Below are 17436 nucleotides of genomic sequence, written 5' to 3'. Positions count from 1 at the left end.
GCAATGGCCTACACTACAAGAATGTCGCAAATCAGCTAGACTAGTTTTACTATATAAAGTACTACATGATTTATTAATCATACCAAACTGTTACCTGTTACGTGACAGGATTCGGCGTGGCATGAAGGATACACACTAACATCCACAGTAGACAAACTCAGCGGTTTACTCTTATTACAGCCCCCTCTATGCATGCGCAGCATACCATAACACTCCCCCCTACAAAACTACCCCTACACAACAAAGGTATACGCACACACATGTGGGTATAAAAATTAAAGTTGTCTAAAAATTACATGATAAAAGACCTAAATACACCAGCAAGGTATGAAAAAGGTTAATAACTAAGTGAAATGCACAAGTCAATCAGTCACCGGTATATGTGATGCTTATGTCGGGGTGGTGACCATGAATAAGACCTCCTTCGTGAGTATCTGTGATCTCGTCCTCCTCTGTCATAACAATTCCGATCATGAATACGGCAGTCATATTGATCATAACCACGTATGCTATTCTTGTCCTTGTGTCCTCTAGACCATTCCACAGCTATCCTAGTACCCATGATCTCTCTGCCATTCTCCAGACGTATTGCATTCTCAGCATCTCTTCTGTTTTCAAACTCAACAAAACCATAAGCTAGTCGTATTCCTTGTTTCACTTCACAACATGTCAGTTTTCCATAGGGAAAGAAAATGTCTTCCAAGTCCCTACTGCAAATGTGTTTGGGTAACCGCCCTACTAAAATTTGGTTGTCTACCCTTTTCTTTCCTGGCAAACATCTAATGCACCCGATCTGCTCTCTACTGAGATCCTGCTGTGAATTACTGTTACTGACCCTATACACCTTCGTTGGGACTTGCTCTGCTGCAACAGTTGGCGACACTGAGTTTTGTGGCACATTGGAAATACATGCCACTTGTCCTCGAGCTAAGTCATTACCAAGTATGAGACTCACACCCTGGACTGGTAAGGAAGGTCTCACTCCGACATCTACAGCTCCAGTCACTAGACCACACTTCAAGTGAACCTTATGAAGTGGTACACGAAAAGTTCCTAACTCTGCTCCTTGTAGTAACCCAGTCATTCCAGTGTCCGAATGGGAACTGAAGGGAAGGGCACCCTCCAATATCAGAGACTGCGTCGCACCAGTACCTCTGAGAATGGTGATCGGAGATTCCACTTGTGAGCCAACAAGGGAGACACTACCACATGAAATAAATGGAGTGTATTCATCTGGCAACTTACTTGTCTTCTTATGGTCTGTCTGAAAACTTGGGGAAACAATGAGATCAGGCTTTTCAGACCTCTCGTTCTTTCTTGGTAAGGCTTGACACTCTGACATTATGTGACCCTTCTTCCTGCAATAAAAGCATGTTGGTCCAGCAGGTAGGTGGTTGCTACTGTAGTTCCCTGATGGGCCTCCACCTGTAAAGCTACTGGTGATAAGAGCACCCGGCTGACCACCTTTAGCTAATTCAAGTGTTATATCTGCTGAGTTACCATCACAGGGATGGGGCTTTCCAAAGGAAGTGGTATGTGTCAAGGAGTAGTCCTCAGCATAAACTGCTGCTTCATGTAAATTGCCTACCTTCTGTTCATCCAGATAGGTCCGAATATCACTAGGAAGGCAGTTTTTGAACTCCTCCATCATCAACAGTTGTCTGAGCCAGTTAAAGTCTCCATCAACTCCTTTAGAGGTACACCAGCGGTCAAACAAAGTTTCCTTTGCCCGTGCAAACTCCACAAAAGTCTGAGTATCTGTCTTCTGGGTGGCTCGGAACCTCTGTCGGTAGGCCTCAGGAACAAGCTCATAGGCCTTGAGAATAGAGTGTTTCACTGTGCGACAAGTCACTTAATTATATACATAATATTATGTACAATTACAATAATAAATTATAAAAATATATACAATTACGATAAGTTACTTAACTAGATACATAGAATGGGCTAATTTTTGCTTAAATTCTTCAACACAGTCAGTCTCAATAATCTCATCATCTAATCTATTCCATTCTGGTACAGTTCTTGGGAGGAAGGAATACTTAGATATATACATCAATTCTTGGTTGGTAAGGTACTAGTTTAAAGTTGTGTGAGTGTCGGGTCCTTAATACAGTAGATTTAAATGGGAGGTAATGTTATGGTATGGTGCGCATGCGTAGAGGGGGCTGTAATAAGAGTAAACAGCTGAGTTTGTCTACTGTGAATGTTAGTGTGTATCCTTCGTGCCACGCCGAATCCTGTCACGTAACAAATTGGGGGCTTGTCCGGGAGCACCAGAAGACAAGTTGTTTATTAAAGATTTTGGTCGCGGAGATATTTGTTTTCTACTTTCACTGCTCCCTCGTGTTCACCCTGTCCGATTAAGTTTTTAATCCTTAGTACCGGGCGAGTGGTACCTCAACAGGTGTGAATAGTTGTACAGTTGGTGTTGTTGTTCGTGTGTGTCGACTAGGCAGGATTTGTTGTTATCGGTGCCAGTGTGCATTATTTGGAATTACAAATTTGTAGTCAGGCAAATCATTCTTATCGTCGTTACTCTCATATTACGTTGTTGTGGAGTGGATAATTATGTCGTTCTCAGTAGACTCTTATAATATCGCCCAGTCTATTGTCCTTAAATCCTTTAAAGAAGGTGGAGCTACTCTCCCTTGCTCAACACTACAAGTTGGAAGCCACTCAAGCTATGAAAAAGGGTGAAATTTGAACATTGATCATAGAGTATTTAGTTGAGGAAGAGATCGTGCCTGAAGATGAAATACCATCAACCACTGATACTATCGAACTGAAGAGGCCATAGAACTGCAAGACAAGGAGAAGGAGCATGAAGCCCAGTTGAAGATGAAAGAGATGGAATTACGAGAGCAGGAGCTTGCTCTGCAGTTGAAACTTAAGGAACTCGAAATTGCAGCAGCTTCTACAGCTCCACCTGTACCTCGTACCAGTCGACAGGCTGAATTTGATGTGACTAAGCAAGTACGGTTTGTTCCACCCTTCCAGGAGACAGAGGTGGATAAGTATTTCTTGCATTTTGAGAAAGTTGCGTCAAGTGTGTCATGGCCTAAACAAGTTTGGACACTACTCCTTCAGAGCTCTCTGTTAGGTAAAGCCCGTGAAGCCTATTCAGCCCTATCGATAGAACAGAGTTCTGATTTGTACATACTTAGACTCTATACAGTTAAGTAACTAATTGAAATTGTACACATGTAATTGCATATCAGCATTATACCCCTGGAGGGTCCTGCTGATTAACAATAAACAATAATAATATACACCACAAAATTATTTAAGGTGCTTAGAGTACGCTACTGTACGATCTATCGATCGTGTAGTGATATCAATTGAGACCACGCCACGATCTATCAATCGAGACTAGGAATTTATCTATTGAGACCACGACCACTATCTAGATCTATTGATCGATACCACGCCCCTTTTATGCTAGCCGTATTTGTGACCACACACCTTCAAGTTGGTAGGCTGATTCGAGATACTCTAGTCTAATAATCGATCGAAACCACGATGAACACACCTTTTTAGGCAAGCACTCATCTGTTGCAGGCTGATTCGAGATACTCTAATACAGCAGTTACCCTAATAGAACAGTCACACGTTTATAGCTAGCTGTATGCTTTAACAAAAAACTAAACAAACTAGTATATTAAAAATTATCAATTTAAAAATAAAGTATGGATCCAAGCGATAAAAGGTAGTGAAACAAGAGATGAACAATGGTAGTTATTGCAGCATAGCTCGGTGGGAAATCCTTAATTTGGCATGGTATAACAATTATTTTGTGTTCATTGCCAAAGTAGGGATTTCCCACTGAGCTATGCTGTAATAACTACCATTGTTCATCTCTTGTTTCACTACTTTTTATCGCTTGGATCCCTACTTCATTTTTAAATTCATAATTTTTAATACACTAGTGGAAGTGGGAATTGTTGTTCATTTATTGCTCAGTACTTATATAAACAGCATCAAATTTTGTCACGCTTGTATGCTTTCAACACTTGTATGGTTTTACACTGCTTGAAGTATCTTGGTTTACTGGAGTGGTATATCCCCATATATGGAACAGTTAATTGTTTGTTATTTTAGTAGTTTTTCAGTACACCTGCATTGACTGATGTTTTACTGAGAGTTTAAAACTTAGTAAAAAAATTATGTTCCATATATTTAAAATTACTGACATTTTACTATCAGTATAACTGGATACAACTACAGTAAAACAGCTTAACAAATTAGTAAACTAAGAACCTTCAAGCAGCATGACGTACTGTTCCTTTACAGTTGCTTAGTAATTTCAACATTTAGCTGATTATGTGAACACAGACTGACTTTTTAACATAATTATGATACACTATTCGGTACCAGACTATAAATTTACAGTAGAGTCACTATCTATAGCTACAGCAAGTCTAGTAGAGTATAATAAACAGCATATATTCTATTTGCCTCCAAGCTTTTAAATGAAAGTTTAAAATACATTGTAACTATAATTACTTAGAACAGTCATTTGTCGTTCATATGGAAAGCAAATTGCAATAATACACTTTAGTAACACCACAGTTATTTTCATGCTATATATGGTAATTGGCCTTTTTTAATTGTGAAATAATTTTTATATATAAAATTATATGACAAAATTTCCTTCACCAAAATGCTGTAAAAAAAGGGTGTGGCCCTTAAAAAGGCTATAGTGAAAAAAGATGTGAAATCCAAGGTGGCAGCCAAAAAATGGCTGTGATGGTAAGTTAATGGTAAATAGTTTAATAATGACAATTCTGCCTTTTTGAGGGCTGCATTCTTTTTTTACAGCTTGGCTGTTTTGGATTAGATTTCACATCTTTTTGTATTTGTATACCCAAAAGCCAGCCTATGACCATCTTTGAGGCTTTTAAAACCTATTTTTTCTTTACTACAGGAAGAAGAAAAGATGAAGCAGATTTTTATTTTTTTTTTTTAAGGTGTTAAATCTAAAATTAGAACATACAAATAACGGTTAAACAATTAAATCAAAAACTGAGTCTCTGATTGCATCAAGGCCACAGGAGCACTTTTGATGTAACGACCTTGTGAAGATCGTGCTCCTCTAATGCATTGGATTGCTGAACGCAGTAAACAAAATGACAATCTACATCTAATCCATCCTAGTACTGTGGCATAACGGTCATTCCATTTGTCAGACAATAAACTCGCCAATCGCTTGTAAAAAACACTGGCTTCATGGCCCATTCCCCCGGAAGCAGAGAACACTAGAGGGGTAAAAGAACTGTGTTCCACTTCACGGATTCGCAACTCATAAGCTCTCTTCTTTGTTATTTCGTGTTTCCTGTAACATGACTGAAGGGTGGTTCCACTGTTGGATGGTGCAAGTGGGTTAAAAACTCTGACGTCCGTATAACATTTTTCATAACGACCACCCCAAAATCCATTCATGGCAATGTCCAAGCGTGCGCCATCCTGAGTGTTGGCTGTCTTCTGTTGAAATCTTTCATCACTTAGAGGCTGCAGATGAGGCTCAACCTCCACATCATGGCACACTTCAGATAACAATTCAGCTGTGATATCCTTCACTTCGTTGTGGCGTATTGAAGGGAATCCACCCTTTGGACAAGATAGGGCATGATCAACAGAAAAGTTGGTACCACACGCACAGTGGGAAGGTGTACGAGAGGGCATCCAGCTATACCTCAAAGCAAGGGCATCTTGAAAGGCAGTCTTGTGTAGAGAGAAACCATGTTCCTGCACAGGTAGGGCAGTAAGCCAGCTAGAAGCACCCTTTTCCTGTGCTAAAGTAACAGCCCTCTGAAGAGTGGGAGTAAGCTTAGAGAACAGTTCCTTAGAAAGAGTGGACAAATTGATAGTCTTGCATTGTTTAATTTCAAGCTTACGGGAGTACAGACTACAACGAGTATCGGCAGTATAGCCAAAATTCTGTGATAAAATGAGTGATCGTAAGGGTGCTGTGACATACATTGAAGCAGAAAACTCAATAGATGATAAAGAATCAGGTGCAACAATGCCTAGACCACCAAATCTAGTTGGAAGGGCAAAGAGTGAACGTTGAAGAGCACCAGGAGGGTCAAGGGCAGTCAAGGCTGGAATAAACTTTGTCAATAAGACTTTCTCGAGTGACTGGAAACTAGAAGATGTATCAGGGACTGTACGTGTTACATACAGCCAACGGCTAAATTGTCCATGAGTAAAACATGTATAAGCAGTATGAGGTTGGGAGATAGCGATGGAGGAGAGTGTATTAACTTCAGAAACCCACTGGCTAATCTTATCAAAATTAAATCTTTCCACATACTCAGAGGTGCCAACTGGGGCACCAAGGTGAGGCCTGCCATCAGATGTAACATTTACAGCTGTGTCATGAAACAATTCCTTACCAACAGAGCAAAACTGAGTCTTAGTAACAAGCCATGTCTTCTTTGCATTAGGGAAGTAACCAAAGCTAGGGCCCAGTGAAGAAACTTGGTCCCACCACATACGAAGAGCAGAAATTTTACCACAGGCAGCAGCATCATCTGCATACCACACCTGAGTGACAGGTACAGTGAGTTTCTGAATTAGAGGTACAGTGGCTAGAGCATAAAATGGCATTGCAAGTGGGTCACCTTGAGTTGTCCCTTCCTCAGAGTAGAGAACATCACCATCAACAAAGAGGCAAGCAGGGTGTCGGTAAGTATTTATTAGAATGGTGGAAAATGATGGACAGAGACGCTGGATGTTGTACAAAGCCACGGCTCTATTAAGAGAGTTGAAAGCATTAGTAGCGTCAATTAGTAGCATACCCTCAGTATCATCATCATTAAAAGCTTCCCTCATAGCATGAACAGCGGCTTCCCCTCCTGATGGTTGTCCTGCACACAGTTGCAAAGAGCCCGCAGCAAACTGAACATCTTCACCAATCACACACAAAACAGCTTTAGCAATAATGCGTCTAACTGTTTCACCAATGCCAATAGGTCGGACACCTGGTCTCTTGTCTAAAGCTATCAGCCGACAAGCCATCAGGGGGGAAATCATCACAGGATCAACAAACATGGTACACAAATGACGGGCTAATAAAGCGATGGAAGAACAAAGTTCATCCGAAGCAGAGCGGAAGGAGGAACACAGTCTTCGCCAACTGTGAGCATCAATTCCAGAAGGTCCGGCAGCACCTGAAGTTTGTAGGGCAGCAGCTTTTATAGCTGGACCATCCAATGCATCAAAGATAACAGGATGCACAGGATTTGTAGCAACACTGTCAGGTAGTAAAGCTTCATAATGTAATGGGGCAGCAGCAGGATGTTTTGACTTGAGAATATCATATACTTTACCAGATCCAGGTATGGTATCATCTGAACGCAGAACTCCTCCTCTCCCAGGTTCAGAGGCTAACAGCTGCATAGCAGCTGCAGTCTTACCTGAGAACATCAATTTAGCAAAGGACTGTGATAATGAATTATTACTAGAAGCACGATTGCTGGTCTTAAGACGATTTTGAATAGCTCTGCCTTTTAGAATCAGCTCATTCAGATTGCCATCACTCCACAAAAGCATCCGTCGTTCAAGACAAGATATGTGGTCTTTTGATTTTGAAGTACGTGTTGGCTTCTGAGTCACTAAGGTGCAAAATGTGAAAGCAGCCTTCAAAGCAATGGACTCCAAACTGGATCCTTCCCCAGCTGAACGAAAGAGTCTGGCCAGCTCCAGCACAAATTTCTTACCAACGTTTCCAGAAGGTATTTTAAAACTGTTGTTTCTCCAGTGAACAACTTCACTATAACTTGCTTCAAGCGAATGACAGAAAGTGTCTGAGTCAACAGATCCCCAGTTAAATACAGGAATAGATGAAGGCTCAAAGTCTGGTAGGGAACAGCGTTGGTCTTGAGTAGAACTATCAATGTTATCAGATATTGAAATAGGTGGCGAAGAAACGTCAGTCGACTTGATATCAATAGCATTATTTAATTCCGCTGGTACTGACGCTTGAGTCGTATCGGCTAAAGCACTAGCAGTAGAAGGTGAAAAGTTGGGCTGAGAGTTTGCGCCAGCTTGCAATTGAACACTTGGAGGGTACGGCACACCAATAAACCGGCAACAACGTTTACCGGAGCAATCCACGAAAGAGTCCAAGTTTCGGGAGAGGGGTTGATCTTGATAGCGGATGGTATTCTTCCAGTTTTTAGCAGAGGCTTTACCCACTTCGCGCTGAAACTCACAGGGTGTCAGGGTTCGAGAGCCAAACTCGATGCAACGGCTAGACCCACAAGATAAGTCTCTGGTAAGCAACTTCGCTCGCAAAGTTCCACAGACTATATCCACTGTCAAGGCCGAGTTTGAGGTAGCTTCTGTAGCCATGAAGGTTACCGTGAAGAAGAGTTTCTTGGAGCTACGAACATGTTCAAACACGCTAGCTAAGAAATTAAATACTTTAAATATTATTTTCTGATTTTATCAGTAAATATACAGATTATTATATAATACATATCAAGATGCACGGTAGTGTGTCGTGCGGCCCAAGAAGCCGGCGCGCCACACCCGTGAGTATATTGACAGGAAGAACGAAAACGTTATTTTCACACCTTTGTATCTCGGTGATCACTTATCTGATTGGAACCAAACTTGCTACACAGTTGCCCACCAGCCAGGGGAGTCTACATTCCAAGGTTGAAGGAAATCGCTCCAGCCATTTCCAAGATACGAGCTGCCAAAGTTTCGTTTTTATTCTTGGTTTTTTTTCTTTTTCTTCTTCTTCGTCTTTTCGCACACTTGCAAAAATTGCTATAACAAGCAAACGCGTACTCCGATCGCCTTGAAATTTGGCACACAGAAAGGGAGTCCAACGCCGAATCCTAGCATCAAATTTGGTACAAATCTGATGAATGGTTCAGGTGTTATGACCGATTATTCGCGTAAAACAAGATCGATTCGTTGTCACGCCTACAGGGTAAACCGCTTCATGGAATGAGTTGAAAATTGCTATGTAGATGGAGTAACCATCGTAGGAGTGCCTTTTGGTGGTTTGAAAGGAATCGAGATAAAGACCACGGAGATATTACACAAAATCCAACCTGTGTCACAATTACGCGATCGATTTTTAGGAATAAAAAGTATTAGTTTTCACGCCTACTGGGCAAATCGCTTAGAGCAATGAGCTGAAAATCGGTGTATAGCTGGAATAATCTTCATAGAAAGACCTTGCAGTAGTACAGAAAAATCGGGTTACAAACTACTGAGTTATGATTCAAAAGCCAACTCCGTGTAGCAAATGCGAGATCGAGATACTCTAATAGAACAGTCACCCTAATAGAGCATTCGGCTGATTTATTTACTCCATTATAGAATTTTATTACATCACAAGTTATTCTGTAGAGAGTTCAGCTGCAAACAGTTAACCTTATAGACAGTTCAGCAAGACGACAGTCACCATGTGGAGAGTTAAGCAAATATATCACTATAGAGATTCAGAACATTACAAGTCACACTGAAGAAAGTTCAGCTATAAACAAGTCATGCACCCTGTAGAGAATTCAGCTACAATTAAGTCACTCTGTGGAGAATTCAGCTACACAGAATTCAGCTACACAGAATTCAGCTACACACAAGTCACTGTGGAGAAAGTTCAGCTACAAACAAATTACCCTTTAGAGTGATCAGCTACAAACAAAACACTTTGCAGAGTGTTCAGCTACAACAAATCAACCTTTAGAGCGATCAGCAATGAACAAATCAACACAAATCTACCTGTAGAGAGATAATCTAAAAACAAATCACACTGTAGAGAGTTCAGCTAAAACAAATCAATCTGCAGAGAGATCAGCTACAAACAAATCAGCTTGTAGAGAGATCAGTTACACACAAATCAACCTGCAGAGAGATCAGCTACAAACAAATCAGCTTGTAGAGAGATCAGTTACACACAAATCAACCTGTAGAGAGATAAGCTAGAAACAAATCACCCTGTAGAGAGTTCAGTTACAAGCAAAACACCCTGTAGAGAGTTAAGCAACAAAGAAACCACCATGTAGAGAGTTCAGCTGCAAACAAATCACCTTATAGAGAGTTCAGCTACAAACAAACTACCCTGTAGAGAGATCAGCTAGAAACTAAACACAATGTGAGGAGTTCAGCTACAAGTAAATCAGCCTGTAGAGAGTTCAGCTAAAACAAAGTAACCTGCAGAGAGATCAGCTACAAACAAATCACCTTATAGACAGTTCAGCTACAAACAAATTACCTTGTAGAGAGATCGGCTACAAATTAATCAACCTGCAGAGAGATCAGCTACACTCAAATCAACTTGTATAGAGAGATTAGCTACAAACAAATCACCCTGTAGAGAAATCAGCTAGAAACTAGACACAATGTAAGGGAGTTCAGCTACAAGCAAATCACCCTTTAGTGAGTTAAGCTACAAACAAATCAACCTGCAGTGAGATCACCCACAAAAACGCACTTGTACAGAGTTCAGTTACAAACAAATTACCCTGTAGAGAGATCAGGTAGAAGAATTCACCTTGTAGAGAGTTCAGCAACAAAGAATCCACCATGTAGAGAGTTCAGCTGCAAAGAAATCATCCAGTAGAAAGATCAGCTAGAAGAAGTTACCTTGTAGAGAGTTCAGTTACAAAGAAACCATCATATAGAGAGTTCAGCTACAAAGAAATTACCCCGTAGAGAGTTCAGCTAGAAGAAGTCACCTTATAAAGAGTTCAGCTACAAAGAAACCATCATGTACAGAGTTTAGCTACAAAGAAACCACCATGTAGAGTATTTAGCTGCAAAAAATCACCTGTAGAGAGTTCAGCTAGAAGAGGTCACCTTGTAGAGAGTTTAGCTACAAAGAAACCACCACATAAAGAGTACAGCTGCAAATAAATCACTTGTAGAGAGTTCAGCTACAAATAAATCACCCTGTAGAGGGATCAGCTAGAAGAAGTCACCTTGTAGAGAGTTCAGCTACAAAGAAACCATCATGCAGAGAGTTCAGTTATAAACAAATCACCCTGTAGAGAGATCAGCTAGAAGAAGTTACCTTGTAGATAGTTCAGCTACAACAATTCACCCTGTAGAAAGATCAGCTAGAAGAAGTCACCTTGTAGAGTGTTCAGTTACAAAGAAACCATCATGTAGAGAGTTCAGCTGCAAACAAATCACTCTGTAGAGAGTTCAGCTACAAAGAAACCGCCACGTAGAGAGTTCAGCCTCAAACAAACCACCTTGTAGAGAATTCAACTACAACAAATCACCCTGTAGAGAAGAAGTTACCTTGTAGAGAGTTCAGCTACAAAGAAACCATCATGTAGGGAGTTCAGCTACAAAGAAACCACCATGTAGAGAGTTTAGCTGCAAACAAATCACCTGTAGAGAGTTCAGCTAGAAACAAATCACCCTATAGAGAGATCAGCTGGACGAAGTCACCTTGTAGAGAGTTCAGCTACATAGAAACCATCATGTAGAGAGTTCAGCTGCAAACAAATCACCCTGTAGAGAGTTCAGCTACAAACAAACCACCCTGTAGGAAGATCAGTTAGAAGAAGTCACCTTATAGAGAGTTCAGCTACAAAGAAACCATCATGTAGAGAGTTCAGCTACAAAGAAACCACCATGTAGAGAGTTTAGCTGCCAACAAATCACCTGTAGAGAGTTCAGCTAGAAACAAATCACCCTGTAGAGAGACCAGCTAGAAGTGGCCACCTTGTAGAGAGTTCAGCTACAAAGAAACCATCCTGTAGATAGTTCAGCTACATTTCAAGCCACCCAGTAGAGAGATCAGCTGCAAAAAATATCCTGTGGGGAATAATGGGCATGTAATAAATATATGTATATAATTTGTATAATTACTAATAAAATCAAAAATAATTGAAGTATTAAAAATCTTCTTTAAGTTCTTTTCTTCTTCCTGTGGTAAAGAAAAAAACACATGGGTTAAAAAAGCCCCAAAGACAGCCATAGGCTGGCTTTGCAGTATACAGGTACAAAAAGAAGTGATATCTAATCAAAAACAGCCAAGCTGTAAAAAAGGTACGCCCCCCAAAAAGGCTATGGTGAAAAAAGATGTGAAATCCAAGGTGGCGGCCAAGAAATGGCTGTGATGGTAGGTTAATGGTTACATTTTAATAACGACAATTCAGGTGAGCTTTGGCACAAAATTCACCTGAATTGTCGTTATTAAAATGTAACCATTAACCTACCATCACAGCCATTTCTTGGCCGCCATCTTGGATTTCACATCTTTTTTCACCATGGCCTTTTTGGGGGGTGCACCTTTTTTTACAGCTTGGCTGTTTTCGATTAGATATTTATTACAGAACTCTCTACGTGGAGGTTTCTTTGTAACTGAACACTCTACAAAGTAACTTCTTCTAGCTGATCTCACTACAGTGTGATATGTTTGTAGCTGAATTATTTACAGGGTGATTTGTTTGCAGTTGAACTCTCTACATGGTCATTTCTTTGGAGCTGAACTTTCCACAGGGCGACTTCTTCTAGCTGAATTCTGCAGGATGATCTTTATGTAGCTGAACTTTCCACAAGGTAATTTCTTTTAGTTGATCTCTGTACAGGGTGAATTGTTTGTAGCTGAACTCTCTACAAGGTAACTTCTTCCAGCTGATCTCTCCACAGGGTGATTTGTTTGTAGCTGAACTCTCTACAGGTAATTTGTTTGCAGCTGATTTCTATATGGGTTACTTGTTTCTAGCTGATCTCTTGAATTCTCATCAGGTGATTTGTTTGCAAATGAACTCTCTACATGATGGTTTCTTTGTAACTGACCTCTCTACAAGGTGACTTCTGCTAGTTGATCTCTCTACAGGGTGATTTGTTTGTAGCTGAATTCTCCACAAGGTAATTTCTTCTAGCTGATCTCTTTACAGGGTGAATTGTTTGTAGCTGAACTCTCTACAGCTGAACTCTCTACAAGATGGTTTCTTTGTAGCTGAAATCTCTATAAGGTAACTACTTCTAGCTGATCCCTCTACAAGGCGATTTGTTTGTAGCTGAACTCTCTTCATGGTGGTTCCTTTGCAGCTGAACTCTCTACAAGGTGACTTCTTCTAGCTGAACTACGTAGTTTAACTCCCTACAAGATAACTTCTTCTAGCTGATCTCTCTGCAAGGTAAATTGTTTGTAGCTGAGCTCTCTACAGGGAGATTTGTTTGTAGCTGATCTCTATACAGGTTACTTGTTTCTAGCTGATCTCTTAGATTCTTTTCAGGGTGACTGCTCTATTAGGATGACTGCTCTATTAGAGTACCTCGATCTCCATCTATCCGCCACAATGAAGTCAGAGATTTAACTGCAAGTCTGTTGAGTGAAGTGTGCAGTGATGTTGGTGTTGAGCCTGCTCTCCAGCCTCTTGATGGTGAGCCATTGCAATTTGCTACTGCCAATAGTGAAGATGGTGCCTGTCTTGATGCTGTTGCCAGGGATTTTTGGGGTGGGACTATTCTACGGAACGGAACGGAACGGAATGATGGACTAAACTACGGAACGGAACGCTTTCTCAAATTGAAGCTTGCAACTTACCATTGCTGAAACTGCCCTTACGAGTTATCAGTGGCACCTCCAGTGGGTGATTAAACATAAGATAAAAAGAATTAAAGGATCGATTGTGGGTTCTTGTTGGTTGTCATTAGTAACGAAGTATTAATTGTGGAATGAGCTGTATCAGTGATGTTCATCCTTGGTTCATCTACGGATATACCAAGAAGGGCACTTTATGTGAGCTGGTTTGCTCATTTTGACGTTAGAAAACAGTCTGAGCCGGCTTTTCAAGTCATATGTCAGTATACAAATAAAGCAAGCAGGAAGACACTGGTAACAGGAAAGAGCCAGCTGAATTAAAACTTGAAGAATTTTGTGCAGTGTGAGAGGAGCAAATATTTTGGCAGATCGCAAAGGGGCTATATTCTGCGAACATCACTGAATTGTATGCATGGAGTTATTAACAGTGGACTAGTGCTGTATTCAATAGTGAACTGATTTTTTCTGTTGCACAAATTCAAGGATGTGTCTGACTGCTAGCCTTGAATCAGGCCAAATGCCAAAACTCCAAGATCAACCAAATCTCAATTATAAGCCTAGCTATGCATGTGAAACCATGCCCATAGCCACCAGGCAAATGTGATTTGGACTAAGATGTGTGTGTAATTTCAATGTATCTAGTCAGACCGGAAATGGAGCACTCACATTACATTAATTACATACATTCTTCCCTTCAAGTATAAAGATTTGGAATAACTTACCCAACGACCTAATCACCTGTTCAAGTTTAGACCAATTTAAAGCAAGGCTAGCTGAACATCAATTAACCACATAATTAATTTTGCTGATTTATTATCTGTGCTTGTATATACTCTTTGTAAGAGGTTTTGCACAGTAAACAATAATAATAATTACATACCACCTAAGAATCCTAGGATTTCTTAAGTATAACATTTCACATGCTTCACTTCAAACAAAACAGGTTAAATTTGTTCATCTATTTTCAAGTGATTCCCAGTCCAGCTGCATGGTCCATGAAATTACAGTGGGATCACATGTATTTGTTACAGTGTGGACTGCTCTGTGTTGGATCTACTCTAGAGTTGAGATTTCAAGGTAGACTGCCAATGTACCGACACTGTTGTAGCATATTTAAGTGGAGGACAAATGAATACAGTAATGCTAGATTATTTAAGTATACAAATTTTTCATAATGAAATTGATATCCCATTTTGATTTGTACCTCCACTTTGCAACATATTCAAGAACAAGAAGTTACTACCCTTGTAATCTCCAACCGCTGTCATTAAATAACCAAGATCTCACCAGTCCTTGTTTTTTCCATCTACAATTTTGCTTTGGAACAATAATTATCTAAAGGCTCTAATTCATATTTAGTATTTAAATCTTTAATTCACCTTGTTGTGGTTTTACTAATTTTATTCTTCATTTCCTTTGAAGTTGTACAGTATAGGTAAACAAAGATAAATTTTCTCTCCCATCTTATACTAGGACTGACAGGCTCAAAATTGAGAAAATATAAAGCAAGTGAATTAATATTATACAGTCAGTTTGCTTTTGGATATTTAATGTCTCCAACTGTAACAAAAATTCAATGAATCTATGCATGCATCTCATCGCTGGTTATCTGAACATTCTGCAAGTGATACCTCACTCAATCAACCATATATATTATTCTGTTTATTAGACTGAATAAAGTCATGATCACCTAGACTTTTCCTGTCACCAGTAACTTTCTAGTTAATTTCTCTGTGGATATTACACACTGAAACTGAAGAAATTGAGTGGTCTTCTAAACTATTTATCTTGTCAAGATCACCAGAAGCAACTGACATCCAATCAGCTACTGTATTGTAGTAACAAAATTTTCCTTGGTCATGTAATAAATGAATTGAAGAGACCTACATGCTTGATATATCAGGCAGTAGAACAATCACTGCATGAGACAGCTATTAATATTTTATTATTATCCTATTCCATTTTCCTGGAGGTTCCACTGATAAAATACGATTTCAGCAATGATAGCGGCTAGCCAAGCTGCAAGTTTTGATTCAGAAAGAATTCCATTCTGTAAAATAGACCCCATCCTGGATTCAACTCACTACTCAGGCTGAGATATCTGGCATTAGTCCACTACTCTGTTAATGAATCATTGATGTTCACACAATATAGCCTCCTTGAGGTATCTGAATGTTTGCTCCTCACACACTGCACAAAATTCCTTTAGATTCTGCTTAGACTAAGCTTGTCACCATACTTGTTTCCTTTGTAGTGTAGTTACATACTGATTTATGCCGATTAGAAAGGCTGGACCCCAGACTGTACATTCTGAAGTCAAAGTAAGCGAAAACAACTCACATACTAGTAAAAACAAGTCATGCATTAAGTTCCTTACTTGATACATCTGAAGATGAACACATTGAGTCAGCTATTCCCACAATTAGTAGAACTCTACTTCGTTACTAATGACGAACCCACAATCGATCCTTAAATTCGTTTTATCTTTCTTGGGGTACGTTTGATTACCTGCTGGAAGTGCCACCGATACCTTGTACAGCAATGGTAAGCTGCAAGCTTCAATTTGAGAAAGCATTCCGTTCCGTAGTTTAGTCCATCATTCCGTTCCGTTCCGTTCCTTTCCGTAGAATAGACCCCACCGATTCTTAGGGTCGAAATAGGCAGTGTGCGTTTTTTGATGTCAGGGTTTTCAACTCTTTTACGTGCTCTTATTTTCGCTCCCAATTGTTCAGATGTTACCAGCTTCATGAACGTGAAAAAAGACGGGCATATGATGAGCGTGTTAGAGAGGTTGAGAGAGCTTGCTTTTCACCATTGGTGTTTGTAGCTACTGGTGGCATGGGGCCACTGCTACAACAGTTTTTAGGAAGCTTGCTTCTGAGAAGCGCAATATTAATTACAGCAAATGCTTATTCTGGCTGCGTTGTAGACTGCTTTTCATTGCTAAGATCTGCAGTGATGTGTTTGAGGGGTCATCGCTCTTCAGTTGGCCGTCCATCAACTACTAACATCGATTTGGCCTACTCCGAGGGTCGCTTGGAGTCTGGAGGCCTTGTTTGATTGCTGGTATTTCCAGCTGTCCAGCACTTTAACACCTAGTGCTGGGGGTGGTGGCAAGGGCAGTCCATCTAGCCCGGGAAAAAAAATCTAGCACTTGCTACACCAAGTTGAATTTCGTGTTATAACTCCGTGGCTTTAAGTCTGATTCTAACATTGAAGAGCCTTTCTAAGATGATTACTCCATCTCTACAGTGAATTTCAAAACATTACCCCAAGTGGTTTTTTGGTAGGCCTGGAAAATAGTGTTTTTTTAATAGCTAATCTGGATTGCACAATTGTTACACACTGTTGGGTTTTTTCGTTGTGTTTTCCTGGTTTTAACTGGATTTTTTCAAACCACAAAAGGTTTGAGGTTCAATAGTTAACCTGTTCACCCACCGATTTTCAGCTTCTTCCCATAAGCAGTTTACCCTGTAGGCGTGACGTTGTTGTGAGTATATGTCCCGTACGCGTATGGGATATCCCATACGCGTATACCTATAAAGGCTTTCTATACGCGTATGGGGCATCCCGTAAGCGTATGGGTCACCAACTTAAAATCGATATTATATATTAGCTAAATCCTTCATCCAAGGAGATGATTTTAAACCTTCTGGTTAACCAACTAACTAGCTATAGCTGGCTCTAGTTAGCTACAGAGCTACTCAAGTCCTGACAGTTTCATGCAGTGGCGAATCTAGATGGGTATTTTTTGTTTTTATTTTATTTGCTTTACACCATACATACAAGATACATACAGTATAGTCCTTAAAATCTAGTGTATCCTGAAGGTCCACTGGCATCCAGTGCCAGTGGCCAGGAGTATAGGTATAGTTATTAAGATTAGTTATTGTTCCTTATATTATAGT

At 40.1% G+C, this 17436-nt stretch overlaps 3 protein-coding genes across 3 annotated transcripts in view; 1 reads left to right on the top strand and 2 right to left on the bottom strand.

Moving 5' to 3' along the window:
* Positions 1–17436, bottom strand: part of LOC136253308 (mucolipin-3-like) — an 86931-nt gene that overhangs the window by 5090 nt on the left and 64405 nt on the right. The gene's annotated exons all lie outside the window — the stretch shown is intronic.
* The window catches only part of LOC136253309 (uncharacterized), a 154225-nt gene that overhangs the window by 113055 nt on the left and 23734 nt on the right, over positions 1–17436 (top strand). The window lies entirely within an intron of this gene.
* Positions 4974–8358, bottom strand: LOC136252707 (uncharacterized). Its single transcript, XM_066045276.1, has 2 exons — positions 5053–8358; positions 4974–4979 (listed from the first exon to the last, which is right to left on the bottom strand). Exons 1-2 carry the CDS (start codon positions 8356–8358, stop codon positions 4974–4976), a joined length of 3312 nt encoding a protein of 1103 aa, XP_065901348.1.

This window comes from Dysidea avara, chromosome 4, assembly GCF_963678975.1.
Source record: "Dysidea avara chromosome 4, odDysAvar1.4, whole genome shotgun sequence".
NCBI classification, from domain to species: Eukaryota; Metazoa; Porifera; class Demospongiae; order Dictyoceratida; family Dysideidae; genus Dysidea; species Dysidea avara.
This window is presented reverse-complemented; position numbering and strand designations above follow the sequence as displayed.